This window comes from Gossypium hirsutum, chromosome D01 (assembly GCF_007990345.1).
Source record: "Gossypium hirsutum isolate 1008001.06 chromosome D01, Gossypium_hirsutum_v2.1, whole genome shotgun sequence".
Classification (NCBI taxonomy): domain Eukaryota; kingdom Viridiplantae; phylum Streptophyta; class Magnoliopsida; order Malvales; family Malvaceae; genus Gossypium; species Gossypium hirsutum.
The window spans coordinates 4,588,114-4,609,498 of record NC_053437.1 but is presented as its reverse complement, the minus strand read 5'-3'; the positions used below and the strand labels follow the sequence as shown (position 1 = coordinate 4,609,498).

The window sequence follows — 21,385 nt, the reverse complement described above, 5'->3', positions numbered from 1 at the left end:
TCGGGTAAAAGTTTTTGGCTAGGGCCCGACCCAAATAAATTAATTTTTTTTAATAAAAATTATCTTGTTGTTCCTAATGTTTTGGTGCTGTTATTTTTCTGTTGTTTTTGTTGTTATTTTTGCTATTGTTTTTGTTATTTGTACTGGCCAATTTACCAACAAAAGCTTAATTTTTTATTATTTTTTATAAAATTGCGGCCACGTCAGTGCGCTTTGCTGACGTGGCAACAAATCGCCCCTCGTGGACGCGATTTGTTGCCACGTCAGCAAAGCGCGCTGACATTGCCGCGATTTCCTGACACGTCCCCTGACATCGCGCTGACGTGAACGCGATTTGCCGGAAAATGACCCATTCCGGTAAATAATAAAATACCGGGCATATTTCGGTAAATTTTTAAAAAATAGGCTTTTATTGGTAAATTGGCCCAAAAGAATTACTCCCAAAAAAACCTGGGGCTCTTTTTCTTTCTTTTTGTGGGTCCTTTTCTGATTTATATATTCTCAAACAATGATTTGATTGTTTTATTTTGCTTTTCTCTATTCCTTTTCTACCCTTGTTGCTTTCTTCTTATATCTTGTCTACCATTTTTAAACGAGGTCTTATTCGCTTCCAGTCCCTTTACGCTTTATAATTTTGAGATTGAGTCCCTCTACTAGGTAGCATACGTTTTGAGGAATGTTACTGATACATGTGATAAATTATATTTTGGAATTGGTTTGTTAAATAATTTAGTAGATTTAGTGGTTTGAAGTTGGTAGAAAAGTTTAGAGGGAAGAGCATAATGTTTGTGGGAGATTCATTAAGTTTAAATCAATGGCAATCATTGGCATGCATGCTACATTATGTAAATAATTATTTTGCTTGAAAAAGTGACTCGAGACGTATTTTACCGTATAACTACACTTAAGTCCCATTCCTAAGGGCCCTTTCCAAACACTTGTTAAAAAAGTCGACAATACTTGTGATCAATCCTGCTATTTGAAGACCCTTTGTGTTCCTTGTTTCTTTGTTCTGCATTTTGTCATCTCTGTTTAAGATTCCCACTGCAACCCTTCTCTTCAGGAAAAATTAAAATCTGCTCTTTCCTCTGTTTTCTTCTTCTTCTTCTTCTTTAATTTCTACCTAATTTCTCACCTTTCTTCTTTGATTTCACTCTCCTCCTTTTAACAGGAAAAAGAGGAAGCTGCCTCCTATTCTCTTTCTCTTGAATCCCATTCTCTTTTCTTTTCTTTTATTTGCCCAAAAAAGAAAAAAAAAACTGCTTTTACTTTGTGTTTTTTCTTCAGTTGAAGTTCCATTTATTTACAGTAGCAGGAGCAGCAGCAGCTCATAAACAGTGATGAATTGAGGTAAGTTTGGAGACATGAATCTCTTCCTTATTCTGAATAATACTGCTTTTGTTTTGGCTATTAAACTCAATTCAAACAGTGTGTGTTGATAAAAATGTAAGGTGAAAAAGAGGTTGGTATTCCCAACTCATTCCTTTTTTGTTGGATCATTTTTTGTGCGCAACCAGTTTAATCACATTTAGCTTTAATAAATAGATAAATAATGTATCAAAGCTTCAGTTGAGATCCCTTCAACTATCCATTACAAAATAAGAGTTATATGCAAATATGACTACGAGATAGTATGAAATTAAAAAAGGGGATAATTGCATACAAGGCCCTTATACTAATATTTAAAAAGAAGAGATATTTCTTCCTTATACACTTCTTCCTTTTCTCTCGCCGGGAAACTAGAAAACTTAGTAATTATTATAATAAACAAAAATAAATGTACTATATTACTGAGAGAACATCTAACATCATTGGAGGGAAAGAACAAGAAAAGAAAAAATAAACATAACAAAAATAAAAATAAAATAAAAGATTCTGCTAAATTTGAATTTTGTTAGGCGTCCGTTGACACAAGCAACACAACACACACAGATTAAATATACATTTAGATTAAACTTTTAAATAAAAATTAAATGAAAGCATAATAAAAAAAAATCAAAAAAAATTATTTCCCAAAATATTCATTAACGAAAATTTAAAAAACTTTCATTAATCTAAAAATTAAAACTAGAAAGTCATCATTAACCCAAAAATTTAGTTCTAACTTTTTATGTGACAATGATTTTAGTGAGGATCAGTTTGGCTCATACATGGGCATTACAAGGAAAAAGTTAAGTGTTGGAGTGTTGCTAACTTTTTAATTTGACATCTCTTGCCCATTATTTTATATATTTAAGTTTATTAAATTATATATTTTTAATTTAATACAAAATAATATTACTTAAAAACATTGATTCATAAATTTAAATATTTCTTTAAACTTGTGTTTATATATATTGTATTACATAGATTATTCTAAAAACAAAGTTTGATGCTATATACCAAATATACAAATAAGGGAAATCATTTCATATGCCACCTGCAGATTTTTTTTTTTAAACTCTACGACCGAGTTGAGAGTTTGAAAAATATATTTTAAACTGTAATAAAAATAAAAAATAAATATAGAAGTTTAAAAAATTCTACAAATAATATATCAAATTATTACCTATAAACATAAGCGTGACTTCACCGTTACATTTTTAAATATAAAAATGATCATCATCATCTTCTATCTCTTTGCATAGCATCATAGCATATATAAAAATTATTATTATTATTATTATTATTATTGTTGTTGTTGTTGTTGTTGTTAGGGATGGGATAACACGATTCAAACCCGTCCCAAACAAATATTTAACAAGAGCTTTAACTATCAGTTTATTTAAGTCAAGGCATTATTATTTGGTATGGTGGAAGGCTAATTATTGACCGTTAGGGTTTTCGAGTGGAGTCAGTTAGTCATGAGTGCTCCCTAGGTAGACTGTCATGTCTCTTTAGATAAATCAGCCTCTGTCGAGCCACCACTGTCTCCTCCTTGCTCTCCTTCTTGTTGAACATTGTATCAACTTTATTATTATAAAAAGTATTTTGTATTTTATGTTTATTGAATTTTATTAGTAGGGTGACCTCAACCCAGGTTAAACTCTTAAATTAAATTACAAAATGTAAATTTGAAATTTTGGTTGACAGCTTCAATTGTTTTGGTTTCAGATTTAAAGTTGGAGCATTTTGTGTGAAGCAAGGAGACCCACCTTTCAACTCTGCTTTTTTAAAACGTTGCATATAATATATCTTCATCTCAAGTGGTAAGCTTCAAATTTTTCGTCACCATCTTTCGTTTCTTTTTGTGGTTCACGTTAAGTGTATATTGTCTTCCATTTTGCTTAAGCTTAGCAGAATTGTTCTTTCAATTCAGATTAACGACAATGGCGGGAGCGTTCTTCACGGGTGCTGCTTCTAATGCCGTAGGAACACTGATGGTTGACTATTTGGTGAAGCCAATAGACCGTCGTATTCGCTACTTATTTCGTTTTCATAAGTTAATTGAAGACCTCCACCAACAGCAGAGCAAACTGAAAAGAGAACAAACTCGAGTTGAAGAAGACGTTAAGGAGGCAAAATTGCAGATTCAAACTCAAGTAATTGAGGACTATGTAGATGAATGGCTGAAAAATGTAGAAAATGCCTTGAAAGATGTACAGAATTTGGACAGCAGAGTTGAAGAAAATAAGATATGCTTACGTTGGTGTCCTAATTGGTGTTGGCGATATCAATTAGGCAAGGAGATAGAGAAGAAGACAGTGTAAATCAGTAAACTTGTAGAAGACTCTCACTTTGAACGAATCGGCCATCCTGCGGAGCTTCCTGGCTTAGAATTCTTCACATCTAAAGATATTTTGGCTTCCAAATCTTCAACTGCTGCATTCAACAAGATCATGGAAGCATTAAAGGACGGTAAAGTTAACATGATCGGAGTGTGGGGGATGGGAGGGGTGGGCAAAACCACCTTAGTCAAAGAAGTCGGTAAAAAAACCAAAGAATTAGGATGTTTTCGTAAAGTTATTGAAGTTGTTGTGTCCCAAAAATCAATCATTGAAAATATTCAATATAAAATAGCAGATTTCTTGGACTTAGAGTTCAAGAAGAAAACTAAAGAAGGGAGAGCAGAAGAATTATGGCTTCGATTGAAAAATGAAGAAAAGGTCCTCATAATCCTTGATGATATGTGGAATGAGGTCCACTTGAAAGAGATAGGCATTCCTGTTGAAAGCTGGACTGCAATGCAACATGGAGCCAAAAGCTTGCTACTGCCGAGACCAGCAGCTATCGAGCTCAACTCTTTTTGCTTGGTGCGCACGAATGGTTTTGAACCGAATGAAGCAACCAACTTTGCTGCTTTGTTTTAATGTAATTTGGTTCAGTTCAACTTTAGTTTGTTTGTAATGCTAGTTAAACTTAAGTTAGTGACAAGATCTTTTGATGTAATGGCTGATTGGTCAGCTATGTTTGACTATTTTTGACTAGTGATTAGGTTTGTATTAGTTGGGGCAGTTAAATACATTAGGTAACTGTCAATGTAATGTAACTCTTTTATATATTTCAAGTTGAATGAAAAATAGTGCGTTCAATCACAACATTGCTGAGTATTTTGTTTTTGACCAAATTTTTGCTTTGCTTTGCCTCGATTCTTCTTGCTTCAGTCTTGCAAACACTGAGTTGCAACTTTGTTTTGATGGTTGCTGCTGCCATTGTTCCAACAAATGGTATCATGAGCCCGAGTCTTTGAGGGGCCTTTGTATGCAATCTGTGGTGTTCGAATCAAAACCAACAGCAAGTTCAAAATTTGGTAAGATCGAAGCATTTGGATTCAGTCTAGCAGAATGAGTTTCACTCCACCACCTCCACCAGTGTTCACTGGAGAAAACTATCACATTTGGATAGTTAAAATGAAGACTTATCTCCAGGCACATGATCTTTGGAGTGTGATTGAGAATGATGCTGAACCACCTCCATTGAGAGCCAATCCCACCATTGCACAAATGAGGCAACATACTGAGGAGCGAGCCAAGAAGCATAAGGCTATGGCCTGCTTGCAAAATGGAGTCTCTGATGTGATATTTACTCGCATCATGGCCTGTGACTCACCAAAGCAGGCTTGGGAGAAGCTGAAGGAGGAGTTCATGGGGACTGATAAGACAAGGCAACAGCAAGTGATCAACCTCAGGAGAGACTTTGAAAATTTGAGGATGAAGGAGTCTGAGACCATCAAGCAGTACTCAGACAGGATAATGGCCATTGTCAACAGCATTAGGCTCCTGGGAGTGGACTTCACAGAGAGCAGAGTTGTTGAAAAGGTTATTACAACTCTCCCTGAGAAATTTGAGTCTAAAATCTCTTCACTTGAGGACTCGAGGGACTTATCAGCCATTTCTTTGTCTGAGCTGATAAACTCCCTGTATGCACTTGAGCAAAGGAGGGCAAATAGGCAGGAGGAGAATCCTGAAGCTGCTTTCCAGGCTAAAGCCAGTGAAGGCTCGAGTGTGAGTGCAAAAGGCAAGAAGCCTTGGCACAATAGAAGGGCCAAGTCAGGAAGAGATGAAGCAAAAAGGGTGTTCCCACCATGTGTTCATTGCAAGAAGACAACACATTCAGAAAAGTATTGCTGGTTTAGGCCAGATATTCAGTGTAGAAAATGCAAGCAGTTTGGCCATGTGGAGAAGGTGTGCAAGGGCAAACCAAGGGAGGCTACTCTGCAACAAGCTAGACCAGCTGAGGACATTCAAGCTCAGGAGGAGCAAGTGTTCACAGCAACTTGTTTTGTTGGCACAACCAAGGCCAACAATGATTGGCTACTAGACAGTGGCTGCTCACACCATATGGCAGCAAATGAGAAGCTGTTCAAAAGCCTGGACAGAAGCTTCCACTCGAGGATTAGAATTGGAGATGGTAGGCTGATTGAGGCTAAATGCAAGGGCAGTGTGTTGATTAGCACTGGTTCAGGTAACAAGCTGATCTCAGATGTGTTTTTTGTACCTGACTTAGACCAGAATTTGCTTAGTGTAGGCCAATTAGTTGAAAAAGGCTATACATTGGTTTTTAAGGATGGTTGCTGTATTGTTCAAGACATGAATGGTCTAGAGTTAGTCACAGTCTCTATGACTGATAGGTGCTTCATGCTGGATGTTAGCCAAATAGAAAGAAAGGCATACACCAGCCTTGTTGAAAGCACTGACTTGTGGCATAGAAGATTAGGCCATGCAAATTTTAGATCCATCGATCTGTTACATAGGCTGAATCTGGTTGATGACATTTCAAAAATTGAAGCTAGTGGGAATGTTTGTGAGGTTTGTCAGCTTGGTAAGCAGGCTAGACTGCCTTTTCCTACTGACAGTGCTTGGAGAGCTCAAGACAAGCTCGAATTGGTGCACTCTGATGTTTGTGGCCCTATGAGAACACCTTCAATCAGTGAGAACAGGTACTTTGCCTTGTTTATAGATGATTTAACAAGGTTGTGCTGGGTCTACTTCTTGAAGCAAAAGTCAGAAGTATTTGAAGCCTTCTGCAAATTCAAGGCTTATGCTGAAAATCAGTCAGGCTGCAAAATTAGAGCCTTGAGGACTGATAATGGATCTGAATATGTGTCTGAGAGATTTCAGAAGCTTTGTGACAGTGCTGGGATTCACCATCAGCTCACAATAGTCTATACTCCTCAACAGAATGGAGTCTGTGAGAGAAAGAATAGGACTGTACTGAACATGGCCAGGTGCCTCTTGTTCCAAGGCAAGCTTCCAAGTCAGTTTTGGGCTGAGGCAGTCAACACCTCAGTGTATCTGCTCAACAGACTGCCAACTAGAGCAGTCAAGGATAAGACTCCTTTTGAGGCTTGGCATGGAGTCAAACCTGTGGTAACACACTTAAAAGTGTTTGGCTGTGTATGTTATGCACTTATTCCAGTAGAGAAAAGGACCAAGCTTGAGAGCAGAGCAACTCCAGGAATCTTTGTAGGCTACAGCAGCAACAAGAAGGGTTATAGAGTGTATGATCCTACAGCAAAGAAGGTTTTAGTCAGCAGGGATGTAAAGTTTGATGAGGAAAAGGTGTGGAATTGGAATGGTGTTGAGACTGACCTGTCTGAATTGGACCAGTTAGACTTGGTTGCTGAACCTGCAGAAGAAGGACCAAGTAATGATGCTGTTGATGATATACCAGTGAGGGGCACCAGAACTTTGGCTGATATCTATCAGAGGTGCAATGTTGCTGTGATTGAGCCCTCAGACTTTGAAGAGGCTGCTAAAAACAGAAGCTGGATGAAAGCTATGGAAGCTGAGTTGGAAATGATCAACAAAAATCAGACTTGGGAGTTGGTGAGCAGACCAGAACACAAGAGGGTCATAGGAGTTAAATGGGTGTATCGGACCAAGTACAATGCTGATGGCTCACTGAACAAGCACAAGGCCAGGCTTGTGGTGAAGGGCTATAGTCAGCAGTATGGTGTTGACTACCTAGAAACTTTTGCTCCAGTGGCAAGACTGGATACAATTAAGCTGCTGTTTGCTTTAGCAGCTCAGAAGCAGTGGAGAGTTCACCAATTGGATGTCAAATCAGCATTCCTGAATGGTTTTCTCAAGGAGGAGATCTTCATCGAGCAACCTGAAGGTTTTGAAGTTGTTGGACATGAAGACAAAGTGTATAAGTTGAGAAAGGCCCTCTATGGCCTGAAACAGGCACCAAGGGCCTGGTATGACAGAGTTGATGCCTACCTGACCAAACTTGGATTTGTAAAGAGCCTTAGTGAGCCTACTCTATATGTTAAAAGGTCAGAACATGAAACCTTGCTGATAGTCTCCTTGTATGTGGATGATTTGCTTGTGACAGGGAGCAAAATCGAGCTCATTGATCAGTTCAAGGTCCAAATGCAGCAAGTGTTTGAGATGACAGATTTGGGGATCATGACTTACTTCCTTGGCATGGAAGTGCACCAATCTGATCGAGGTATCTTCATCAGCCAACACTCATTTGCTTTGAAGATCCTAGAAAAATTTTGCATGCATAACTGTAAAGCAGTCAGCACACCAGTGGCTCAAGGAGAAAAGCTGACTAGCAGTGGTGATCAGCAGAGGGTTGATGAGAGGCACTATCGAAGCCTAGTTGGTTGTCTGTTGTATCTAACAGCAACCAGGCCAGATATCATGTTTGGTGTCAGCCTGTTATCGAGATTTATGCATTGTTGCAATGAGGCACATTTGAAGGCAGCAAAAAGGATCCTTAGATACATTAAGGGCACTGCTAGTTTTGGTGTAATGTTTGAAAGTCTGAACCAACTGAAACTAGAAGGCTACTCTGACAGCGACTGGGCAGGATCTCTCGATGACATGAAGAGTACCTCTGGATACTTCTTCACACTTGGATCGGGCATGTTTTGCTGGAGTTCTAAGAAGCAACAAACTGTTGCTCAGTCCACAGCAGAAGCAGAGTACATTGCTGCAGCAGGAGCAGTTAATCAGGCCATTTGGCTAAGAAAACTGCTTCATAACCTTAATGAAACTCAAGATGAAGCAACTGAAATCTGGGTGGACAATCAGTCTGCAGTTGCAATAGCCAAGAACCCTGTGTTCCATGGCAAGACTAAGCATTTTAAGATCAAAATGCATTTTGTTAGAGAGGCTGAACAAGCAAAGGAAGTCAGCCTTGTGCATTGCAGCTCAGGAGCACAATTGGCTGACATAATGACCAAGCCCTTAGGGGCTGCTCGATTTGAATCTTTGAGAAGTGCAATTGGAATGTGTTGCATACAGTCCAAGGAGGAGTGTTGAAAGCTGGACTGCAATGCAACATGGAGCCAAAAGCTTGCTACTGCCGAGACCAGCAGCTATCGAGCTCAACTCTTTTTGCTTGGTGCGCACGAATGGTTTTTGAACCGAATGAAGCAACCAACTTTGCTGCTTTGTTTTAATGTAATTTGGTTCAGTTCAACTTTAGTTTGTTTGTAATGCTAGTTAAACTTAAGTTAGTGACAAGATCTTTTGATGTAATGGCTGATTGGTCAGCTATGTTTGATTATTTTTGACTAGTGATTAGGTTTGTATTAGTTGGGGCAGTTAAATACATTAGGTAACTGTCAATGTAATGTAACTCTTTTATATATTTCAAGTTGAATGAAAAATAGTGCGTTCAATCACAACATTGCTGAGTATTTTGTTTTTGACCAAATTTTTGCTTTGCTTTGCCTCGATTCTTCTTGCTTCAGTCTTGCAAACACTGAGTTGCAACTTTGTTTTGATGGTTGCTGCTGCCATTGTTCCAACAATTCTGCTAAATGAAAATCGGAAGGGATGTAAAATCATTTTGACAACACGTCTCATGAAAGTATGCGAATCCATGGAATGTCAAGTTATTATTCCAATAGATGTTTTGGATAGTGAGGAAGCATGGGCTCTATTTAGAATGAAAGCTAACCTTAATGAAAGAGTTTCAATGGATGTTCTTGAGGAGGCTGAGAAAGTTGCAAAAGAATGCAAGGGTCTACCGGTAGCGATTGTAACGTTAGCAGCGGCTCTAAAAAAAACAAAGACCCGTGAAGGATGGAAAGTGGCCCGCAAGAAACTTGAAAGCAGTAGGTTAGTGGAAATCGGTAACATTGGAGAAGAAGAAAAAAATGCCTACTTGTGTATCAAGATAAGTTATGATTACTTGAAGAAGGAGACGACCAAGAGATGCTTCTTATGGTGTGGTTTATATCCAGAGGATCATTCAATTGAAGTGGAAGATTTGGTAAGATATGCTTGGTGTTTGGAGTTATTTGGCAAGGCTGACTCGATTGGAGAAGTGAGGATTCAAGTTTTGGAAGCCATTGATTACCTCAAAGATTCTTGCTTGCTGTTAGAAGATGGAGATGGCGGAAGGTATGGTCCTTAAACTCTAGAGCTTATTCCTTTTGATTAGTGGATATATTTGCAGATTTAGGAGTAGATTTGTCTTTAGAAGGCCGCCAGCTCAGTCAAACAAAACCATCTTTAGACTCAATTGGAGAATTATTATTTGTTTATAAATAATATAAGTGTGAACTTCAAATTAACAACTGCAAGTCATCGATGAAAATAGTTTTAAGTTCTTCAAATAAAAAATATTAATAGAATATTGACAACCGCAAGCCCAACCTATATTTTAAGTAGGTCTATTTTTTGCTCAAGCCTATATATTGGGTGAGCTTTTAGGCTTGTAGAATAAAATTGGACAGGTATCTCGGCCTTTAAATAGAAAAATGCTTACTATAATATATTATTTATTACAAAATGTAATCTTATTAAAAAATAATTTTTATTTAAAAAATGTGTTTCTATAATGTTTTGTATCAAATATAATTTATATTGAGTTTATTTCACTGAAAATAAAATTTAGAAAAATGATTTTAGAAAAAAAATTCAAATAAAGAAAAATATTTTACGCAAAATTATTTAAATACTAAAAAATATCAATTTTTTTAGAAAACCAATCCAATGTTCTCAAAGTTGTTTTAAGACAAACACAACTTAAAAGGATGAATGATATATACATACTAGATAGAGTTCTCTTGCTATGTTCACAAGCTTAGCCAAACTCCAGCAATTTTAGATTCTCCATTTCTTGAACTTGAAAAGTATCATTTGTTTATAAATGATTGGGAATGAAAATATTTTATTTTAAAAAGATATTATAAATTTATTTTAGTAAATAATTATTGGTGGAGGGATATGAGATTTTTATATAAATTTATTGATCGTGTTTGAATCTCAAATGATGTTACTTAGTTATTATACTTTCATATTGAAGAGTATATAAAAGTATAACAAGATAAAAATATTTTTATAAAAATATTAATTATCCATTAAAATATAAAAATATTCGAAATATTTTAATGATAAATAAAACATAAATCCAGAAGTGTGCTTTAACTTTAGTCTTACATTCAGTAAATGTTACTCATAAACATTGAAGCTAAAAAGTAGCTGTTTAAATCTTTTCATATCTTATCTTAATAAAATTTTAAACATACACAACTTGACTTTTTTTTTAATCTTTTCATACTATTATATTATTATTTATTTTATGTGATATAAAAATAAAATAAAATAATAATATAAATGTATTCTCTTTTATTTTGGCTTGATTAGGTACGTTAAGTTACATGACATAGTTCGTGATGTTGCTCTATGGATCGCATCAGAAGAAAAAAGTGGTTTTATGATCAAATCTAGATTGGAGTTGCTCAATAAAAGCTCTGAATCTTGTAAGGCAATCTCATTGTTGGACAGTGAAGAGAAAAACTTTCCTGATAGATTGATTCTTTCGAAGCTTGAGATCCTATTGCTTAAGAATTGTAAGGTACAAGGTACATGTTTTCTAGGAATGACAGAACTAAAAGTTTTAAGTTTAGAAGGTTCTACGGGGGTTATTTCCTTATATGCTCTTTCGTCTCTGCAAAAACTTCGTGTTCTACATTTGGAGAATTTTCATGACTTTTCGTTCCTTAGAAACTTAAGGACACTTGAGATTCTAAGTTTGCGTCATTCAGAATTAAATGGTTTGGCAGATGAATTAGGGAGGTTGAAAGATCTAAAGATGTTGGATCTAATTGATTGTGAACTTTCCTCAAGCTTTTCCCCTAATGTCATTCGAAGGTTATCTCAGCTAGAGGAGTTGTACCTAGCAATCATGACAAATGATATCTTTCCCGTGATAAAATCTTTGACCAGATTAACGAGACTAAATCTTTGGGTATCTTCTCTACATTTTCCTCCAGACTTTGAGTTTCCTGAATTAGAAGAATACAATATCTGCATAAATTATGGAAAGATGAGTCGTATTGTTAATGCAGCAAGATCCTTGCATATTAATCAGGAAGTGTTTCCTTACAATGCAGTTTCCCAATTACTTATGAATTTAGAGTCTCTTGTAGTGTCAGGTATCAACGATGAGTATGTAGAATGCTTGACTAATAAAACACAACAAAAGGAGTCGGTATCAATGATCTTACGAAACCTAAAACAAGTGGCAATTGATCACTGCAGCAATCTAAAAGTGGTATTTCAAATGGAGGAAGTGGAAGAAAATGAAGCTCCGTTCCTTTCAAATTTAAAGATTTTATGTCTTGCAGACTTGCCAGATTTGAGTTGCATATGGGAATTGCCAACCCAACATGTAAGACTTGAAAGCTTGGTTTATTTGAATATTAGAAAGTGCCCGCGTTTGAAATCACTCTTTTCACTTTCTCTTGCTCAAAGTCTCGTACTCTTGGAAAAACTTTACATATTGTTCTGTGATGAGTTGAAGCAAATAGTGACAGAATTGGAAGGTGATGAGGGAGAAATATCATCGGCCATCAATTCTCATACTTCTTTGTGTTTCCCAAAGTTAACAGTGCTCTACATATATACTTGTGATGGTTTGGAGTACATTTTTCCGACATCACTGGCATCACATGGGCTTCAGGGTTTGACTCTGAACATACATGGTTGCCCTAAATTAAAGCAAGTGTTTGGAGTTGCCAATGATAGTATGCTCCAATATCAGCAGTCCTGGAGATCGTTATCGTCCTTTTCAATGTCTGGTTGCCCTCTATTAACTGATTCAGTTGTTCATTTAGAAGCTGGGAATGCTTCCATAGAGGTACATTCTTTTTCTCCCTTTCTAATTACATGATTGAATTTTTTCTTTCATAAAGGATTCATAACTCATATTGATTTTACAGCAAAATGTTGAAGATATTTTAACCATACTACAATTGGCACTGTTATGTATGTGGAAGTAAATAATACAAAAATAATAATTATTGGTGGTTCAAAAATATCATTAGTTCTTTTTTATATAAAAAAATACGACATCAGCAACCTTGTTAATATATATTATTTTGCATTTTTTTTATAATTTTACTGATTTTTACTTCTTCTTTTTTTGTGAATAATAAAGTAGAATGAATCTCATTCTTTTAACTCTCACTGAAAACAGAGTTAAAATATAAAACAGAGTTAAGCATATCCATATGCACAATTATATATTTATTTGTATTCCACAAATGCATTATTTTATTACACAAATAACCTTTTTTATGAGTTTGATTACTTTAGCTTTTCATTTTTAAGGAAGCTATATTTTTTACGTTTTCATTAAATGTACATTGCTCTAATTGATATATATATAATATTTGTGTTTTAATGATGATGATTTACGTGAATTACAATCAGGGTGTTCGATTGTCAGCATTCAAGGATTCTTTCAAAACTTCAAAACAACTTCGATTATCAGAAATTGAGGATCATAATATGGTTCCAGAAGCTAATGAAGATGGATTAAATGGAGTAACTTCACTTCAACTTGAGAAATGCAAGGATCTTGAATGCTTGGTTGATACCACCGCTACTGCCACAAAGAATGGGCCAACTTCCGCATTTACTCATTTGGAGACATTATCTATAGCAAAGATGCCTCGGTTGGAAGCCTTATGCAAGGGTCAGCCTCCACAAGGTTTCCTCAAAAACTTGAAACATCTGGGAATTGTAAACTGTTGTAAGTTGAAATCCCTTTTTTCTCCTTCCCTTATTCAAAGCCTAGTGCTTTTAGAAGAACTCAACATAGGATGCTGCGACGAATTGAAAACTCTTTTCGCTGATCCGAAAATTGATGGTGAAATAGAATCAAAGACTTCTTCCCTTCCTCTCCGCCTGCCCAAATTGAATACTCTTTCCATCAAAGAGTGTGCAAAACTGGAATATGTTGTGCCAATCACCTTGGCTCAAGGTCTTCCTGCTCTTGAATCGCTTTGGGTTTCTTCTTGTGGTGCATTAAAGCAAGTATTCGGCATGCCAAATGAACAAGATGGAGTTCAACACCATGGTAGCCTTCTCCTTCCAAGTCTGCAAGATCTACAACTTATTTGCTTAATAAACTTGACTAGCAATGTCCCACAAAACTATATTGTCAAAGCACCATCTTTGAAAAGCGTAAAAGCTAATTTTTGTCCTAAAGTGATAAACTTTCCCATTCAACAAGCCAACAATCAGCTGGAGTTAACGTTAGAGGTACACTTTTCTAATCAGCTAGAGTTAACGTTAGAGGTACACTTTTCTTACTCTTTTTTCCTTTTCTGGATTTTTTATTTGATTTTTCTAATTATTAAACTTTTTCATACCATGCCCCTCCCAACCTTAAATTTGAGCTTAAAAAATATATAAAAATAGTTGTATTTGCTGTTTATAATTATCATATATCTTGTTGGTAATTGTTATGCCAATCTGTTGTTATATATATATTTTTATGATACCAATATGTTATTATATTAATCTAATATTTAATTTATTCTTTCATTAATTAATTAATGATTTATTTTCATTTATGTGATGAATTACAATTAGAAAACTGGATTATCGGTATTCAAGGAATTGTTATGCAATACAAACGATCTTATTCTCTACAATATTGGAGATCACAAAAATCTCGTCCCAGATCTTATAGATTTGGAACATTTAGACGGATTAACTTCCCTCTGTATTGACGGCTGGCAAGATGGTGAATGCTTGGTTGATATATCCCAAGCAATGATGGATTTCAAGTACAATGACCAATCTCCCAAGTGTTTCTTGCAAAATCTCAAAATTTTGAGAGTTTCTGATTGTAAAGATTTGTCAAAGATATTTCGAATGGATGATGGAATAGAATCAAACGCATATTACTTGTCAAACTTGGAAATTTTGGAGATTGAAAGCTGCTGCAGTTTAGAATATGTCTTCCCACATGCTTCAGTTGGAGTGTTTTCTTATCTACAGAAGGTAGAACTTGTTGGATTGAGAAACTTGAGGAGTATTGTTGGAGGAAACAACTTTTTGGAAGCACCAATTTTGGAAATTTTACATATCCGGGAATGTTCAGTGTTTGCAAATTTTACTTTTCCTAAAGAAGTTAAGAAGTGTGGTTCTTTAAAGGTACTTTCCTTTTCGGTTTTGTTTTCTTAATTCCTTTGTTTTATTTATTTATTTCTTTTAAAAAGAAGTTTTGTATTTCATTTTTATTAAAATCTAATTTCCTTAGAAAAGTGGAAAGTCTCTAATGCACAATTTGTCAATTCATGTGATTAAAAGTTAAAAAGAAAACCAAATATGAGAGTGCCATACTTACTTGGTTGATATTGAAAGAACTTAAAAGAATAACACTTTGTTGGTGCAAGAGGCAGCAACAAAAGAGAGAACAAGAGCACAAAACATGAAGCAAGGTGCAAGAAGCATTTTTACTTGCTCACAAATGTGCAGCAAGGGAGCTAATGGCTGATAGCTCATTCAGCTCATTCATTCAACTAGAAAAAACATACATTTATAGTCAAATACATCACCAAATAGTCAACTAACTCCACTAATCAGCATTGGGACTATTAAAACATTGCTTGTACACATAAACAAGCCACCTAAACTAGTCATTCAACACCTAATGCATCAAGTTGTCATCAACTTGTCCATTTTAAACTAGATTAATTAGAATAAAACTAAAGAGAAACCTTGCTGTTACAGCAAGCATATGTGCTGCAGCATGTCATCAAGCTGCATGCACTTCAACCACAAAATGTAACAGCAGCATGGTTGGCCAATTTCCAATACTCCTCCTTGGACTCCATGCTGCAAATACCAGTCATTCATCAAGTTTTTTGAACTTGGCAGCTCTTAGATGCTTTGATTCAAGCTGACCAATTCATTTTCTTCTTGCACAAACAGTTCGTGAGTATAGTTGCTTGCCTTCATTCTGCCATTTTGGCTTGCAATTCGACAGGCTCACACTTTGCTTACTGTCTTCAAGAGGCTTGCAACTATACAACACGCATTGAGCTTCCACATGTTGCTGAGCTCACACCTTTGACAGACTCACATCTTTGCATATTGTCTTCAACAGGTGTCTTCATCAGGCTCGCACTTTGCTAAGCTTGCAGCTTTGACATCTTGCTAAGCTTGCACATTTGGAAAGCTCACACCTTTCCTTTAAACTCCTCCTTCAGCTTATTCAAGCTAGTTTGAGGATCTTATAAGTTTGAGCCGATATTATCTTCTCTACAAGCAGTCCTTAATGACTTGCTTGTGCTTTGACAGCTTCTTTCTTTTCAACAAGCAGGGGAAGCAAAATCAATGGTCCCGTAAGACATAGGCTCATGATACCAATTGTTGGTGCAAGAAGCAGCAACAGGCTGTTTTGTGTCTTGCTTGAATAGCAAGCCTCGAGCCTTAGTGAAGAAGCAAACTCGGAAGCAGAAACAGAAAAGAGAAACCAGCTAGTGAAAAACAGAAATGAGAGAAGAAGATTGAATGAAAAAAGAGCTGATTACTTTCATTGACCCATCAACAAGGCATTAAGCCATTACATATATCAGTCAATAAGTAAAACAAACAAGTAATCACCTAATCAACTACCTAACTCAACTAATTTGTATTGAAACTTACAAGATTAGCTTGTACAACTTGCATTGCTGACTTTTCAGTCAATCAATATCAAAACATTTACCTACTTAGTTCAACATGAACTAGATTACAAAACAATCAAAATGGAACTAAAAACAGCAAATGGATTAGCAACTTCAAACTTCAGTTGCTGCACACCATGGCACCACTGCTTGCTGCGATTCCTGGAGCATGACCACCTTTGTATGTCGTGCATGGCCACCTTTGCATGGGAACTAAACTTAACACTCCTCCTTAGTTTCCATGCTAGTAACACCTAATTCCCTTTTGAATTTAACAAATTTAGACACATTGAGTGCCTTTGTGAAGATATCAGCAATTTGCACTTCTGAATTGCAATAAATCAGCTCGATTTCATGAGCTTGTTCCATCTCCCTTATAACATGCAACTTAATATAGAAGTGCTTGGTTCTGCCATGAAAAATGGGATTTTTTGCAATTGCAACAGCAGATTTGTTGTCACAATAAATCTCTGTTGCCTCCTTTTGGTTTTGGTTTAAATCAGCCAAGATTTTTCTAAGCCATATGGCTTGGTTCACAGCAGATGCAGCAGCAACATATTCAGCTTCTGCTGTTGATTGTGCCACCAGACTTTGTTTCTTAGAACTCCAGCAAAACATGCCTGAGCCAAGACTAAATGCATATCCGGATGTGCTCCTCATGTCATCACTCGATCCAGCCCAGTCACTATCAACATAGCCTATTAGCTTCATGTTTTCAGCCCTTTTGAACAATACACCATGACCAATGGTGCCTTTGATATATCTTAACACTCTTTTAGCTGCTCGAAAGTGCTCATCATTGCAGCAATTCATGTATCTTGATAGCACACTAACAGCAAACATGATATCGGGCCTTGTGGCAGTCAAATACAACAGACTACCAATGAGACTCTTGTACATGGTCTCGCAAATTGGTTCACCACTCCCTTGCCTCGAAAGCTTCACTCCAACAGCCATTGGTGTGCTTGTTGGCTTGTAGTTCTTCATAGAGAACTTGTCCAAGATCTTCATAGTAAAAGAACTCTGACTAAGAAAGATTCCCTTTTCTGTTTGGTTCACTTCCATTCCAAGGAAGTAGTTCATTCTGCCTAAATCAGACATTTCAAACATTTCCATCATTTTTCTTTTGAAATCTTCCAGCATTCTTCTATCTCCTCCAGTTACCAATAGATCATCAACATAGAGTGACAGAATAAGTTGAGTTTCAGCTTGGTTCTTCTTCACATACAGTGTTGGTTCATTGGGACTTCTCTCAAATTCCAAACTCAGCAAGTAAGAGTCAATTCGAGCATACCAGGCTCGAGGAGCCTGTTTCAGGCCATATAAAGCCTTTTTCAGTCTGTACACCATGTGTTCTTTGCCAGTGATCACAAATCCTTGAGGCTGCTCGATGTAGATCTCTTCTTCCAGGAAACCATTGAGAAATGCAGACTTAACATCAAGTTGATGAACGGTCCACTGATGTTGAGCAGCCAAGGCAACTATCATTCTAACTGTGTCTAGCCTGGCTACTGGTGCAAATGTCTCCAGGTAGTCTAGACCATACCTTTGGTTAAATCCTTTCACAACAAGCCTGGCTTTTAGCTTGTTCAGACTGCCATCTGCATTCTGTTTTACTCGATAGACCCATTTTACTCCAATGGTCTTTTTTCCAATAGGTTTATCAACTAGCTCCCATGTATGGTTCTTCTCAATCATGTTGATTTCATTGACCATAGCTAGTTTCCAGCCTTCATCTGCCTCAGCCTCTTCAAAACTGCTAGGTTCTGCTATTGCAACCTGTGCCCTTTCATAAATATCTTCTAAGGGCCTTGTGCCTCTCACAGGCACATCATCAACATCCATTTCAGATCCTAGCTGCTCAAGTTCAGCCTGATTAGGCACTAGGTCTTCTGAAACTGCTTCTGGCTCATTTTTCTCCCAATTCCAGCAGGCTTTTTCATCAAAGATGACATCTCTGCTCACCTGGACTTTGTTTGTCAAGGGATCCAGAACCCTGTAGCCCTTCTTGACTGAGCTGTAGCCTACTAGAACACCTGGTTGAGCCCTTTTGGAGAGCTTGTCTCTCTTTGCTGCTGGTATTTGTGCATAACACAGGCAACCAAACACCTTCAGATGTGCCAAGGAAGGCTTGAAACTGAACCAAGCCTCGAAAGGTGTCTCGGATGCAAGAGCTTTAGTAGGAAGCCTGTTCTGAAGGTAAACAGCAGTGTTTACTGCCTCAGCCCACATGGTCTTGGGCAGTTTCTTTTCAAACAGAAGACATCTGGCCATATCCATCAGACTTCTATTCTTTCTTTCATCTACCCCATTCTGCTGAGGTGTGTAGACATTTGTAAGCTGATGTTTGATACCAGCATCATTGCAAATGGCTTGAAACTGAGCTGAAGTGTACTCAGTGCCATTGTCAGTCCTTATCGATTTCAGCTTGCAACCTGTTTCTGTTTCTACAGCATTTTTAAACTTCACAAACACTTGAGCTACCTCAGACTTGTGTTTTAAAAAGAAAATCCAGCAAAACCTTGTAAGGTCATCAATAAAGAGGATAAAATACCTGTTTTTGCTGAGTGATTCAGTCCTCATCGGGCCACATACATCAGAGTGCACCAGCTGCAATCTTTCAGTAGCTCTCCAAGCTGAATTTGTAGGAAATGGCAGTCTTGCCTGTTTCCCCATTTGGCAAACTTCACACACATCATCATGCTCCACTGAGCTGGTGAAGTTCTCTGCCATAAGTAAGAATTTCAAACAGAGCACCAGCAGCAACGCACTTCCATTTACTTTTATGCAGGCGTTGACCTTCCTTATAGAAGATATAGACAGTGAAGATGTCAATTTGAGTGATACGGTAAACACTCAGTTGATACAAAAATCACCAGATTTCGAATATATAACTTTGGGGAACTTTGAACAATTGTTTCAGCTTCAGGGTGGAAATATTATCTCAAGTCTAGAGAGAATGGAGCTTTCTAATGTGATTAGGTTGCAAGATATATGGAATGGTTCCATCCATGTTGCAATCAATCTTAGAGAACTATGGATTCACCACTGCAATAACTTGACATACATCTTTCCAGAGACGCTCATTCCATATTTACCACAATTAAGCATCCTAGACATAGCGTCATGTGAGAACTTGAAGCAAATAATTGGAAATGATGACATTTTAGCATCTTCATCATCATCACAAGGTCCTCAGTTGGAGATGAAAATGGTATTCCCTCAGTTAAAGAAAATAGAACTTGAAAATTTGTCAAAGCTCAAGAGCTTCAGCCCTGCGGGTTATCATCTGGAATTCCCATGTTTGCATTCGCTTGACATTAAGAAATGTTCCAAGATGATCACAAGTTTCAGTGCAGGTTATTTAACATTGACTGTGCATGCTAAAACTGATCAGGTATTTATGCTCCCAACACTCTTTTACTTGAGTTTTTCCACTATTGTTTCTAATGTATATGAAATTGAGTAATTTTCATTTTATTTTTATGTTATTCTCAACGAAATTTAATTTGTTATGAAATGAAGGCATCTCAGCTAAATGATACCAGTCCCTCGCTGGAAGATATAATCTGGGAAAGGAGAAGACCTACCTTACTACCTCAGTATAAAGAAGAAGCTGAAGAAATTTCACCCTTTAAGTGAAAAATGTTGCAGAAATCATTCTTGAGCTTAAATCACGTCGATTGTACCAACAGTCAACACTAGTTAATTAACTAGGTAAATATGGCAAGACCATTTACCTTTCTTCTCGCCTTGGTTTTTTGTTCTTTTTATTTTTCTTTTTAGTTCTAATTATTACTTATTTGTTGATTATGTTTTTCGAAGTCTGATCGATCGAGTTGCTTCTTTTATGGAATATCTACTCGTTCTTTATTTTTTGTACAGAGTTTGATGCATTTGCTACCTTGAAAAGCATTTTAAAACATAATGTTGGACAATTTACCCATTGGTTAATTTTTGTTGCAATGAATAAATCAATTTGTTGATTTTTGTTAAGCTTTGGCCTGCAATGCAACAGGCAACCTGCAGCAGCTCAGCATAACACCAACAGCAACACTGCTCCAAGTGCAGCATTGGAGCTGAACCGAATGCAACAGTTGTTTTGATCATTTTGATCCTATGTAACTTTGGCTAGTTCACTTGTAATTTGTTCATAAAGTTAGTAGGATATGTTCTTGATTTGAATTGATGTAATAGCTGATATGTCAGCTCCTTTTGTGTGTAATTTAAGTTAGCAATTAGTCATGTATTAGTGGGAGCAGTTAAGTCATTAGGTAACTGTCCAAGTCTTTTGTAACTCTCTTATATTTTCAAAGTTTGAATGGAAATTAAGGATCATAATCTGGTTCCAGAAGCTAATGAAGATGGACTAAATAGAGTAACTTCACTTCAACTTGAGAATTGCGAGGATCTTGAATGCTTGGTTGATACCACCGCTACTGCAACAAAGAATGAGCCAACTTCAGCATTCACTCATTTGGAGACATTATCTATAGCAAATATGCGTCGGTTGGAAGCCTTATGCAAGGGTCAGCCTCCACAAGGTTTCCTCAAAAACTTGAAATATCTGGTAATTGCAGGATGTTGCAAGTGGTGGGTGAGCTCTTTCATGACGGAGAAGAAAATCAAGAGCACCCACTTTCAAATTTACAATCTTTGATTCTCTACCGATTAACAGCATTGAGATGGATATTCAAAGGCTCACCCCATTCTTTCACCCTCCAAAGTCTTAAGGTTGTAGGCATAAGGGAATGCGGAAAATTGAAATCCCTTTTTTCACCTTCCCTTATTCAAAGCCTAGTGCTTTTAGAACAACTCGAGATACATTGCTGCGACGAATTGAGAACTCTTTTCGCTGATCCGGAAATTGATGGTGAAACAGAATCAAAGCCTTCTTCCCTTCCTCTCTGCTTGCCCAAATTGAAGACTCTTTCATCAGAGCGTGTGCAAAACTGGAATATGTTGTGCCAGTCACCTTGGCTCAAGGTCTTCTTGCTCTTGAACGGCTTTCGGTTTCTGGTGTGATGAGTT

At 36.9% G+C, this 21,385-nt stretch overlaps 1 protein-coding gene across 1 annotated transcript; it reads left to right on the top strand.

Annotated features, from left to right (window-relative positions):
• Positions 1 to 921: 921 nt before the first annotated feature.
• LOC107928101 (disease resistance protein At4g27190) lies at positions 922 to 13,870 on the top strand. Its single transcript, XM_016859272.2, has 7 exons — positions 922 to 1,350; positions 3,094 to 3,188; positions 3,299 to 4,144; positions 9,195 to 9,785; positions 11,034 to 12,528; positions 13,104 to 13,709; positions 13,814 to 13,870. The coding sequence occupies exons 3-7, from the start codon at positions 3,819 to 3,821 to the stop codon at positions 13,868 to 13,870; spliced, it is 3,075 nt and encodes a 1,024-aa protein (XP_016714761.2). The 5' UTR covers positions 922 to 1,350; positions 3,094 to 3,188; positions 3,299 to 3,818.
• Positions 13,871 to 21,385: the final 7,515 nt, after the last annotated feature.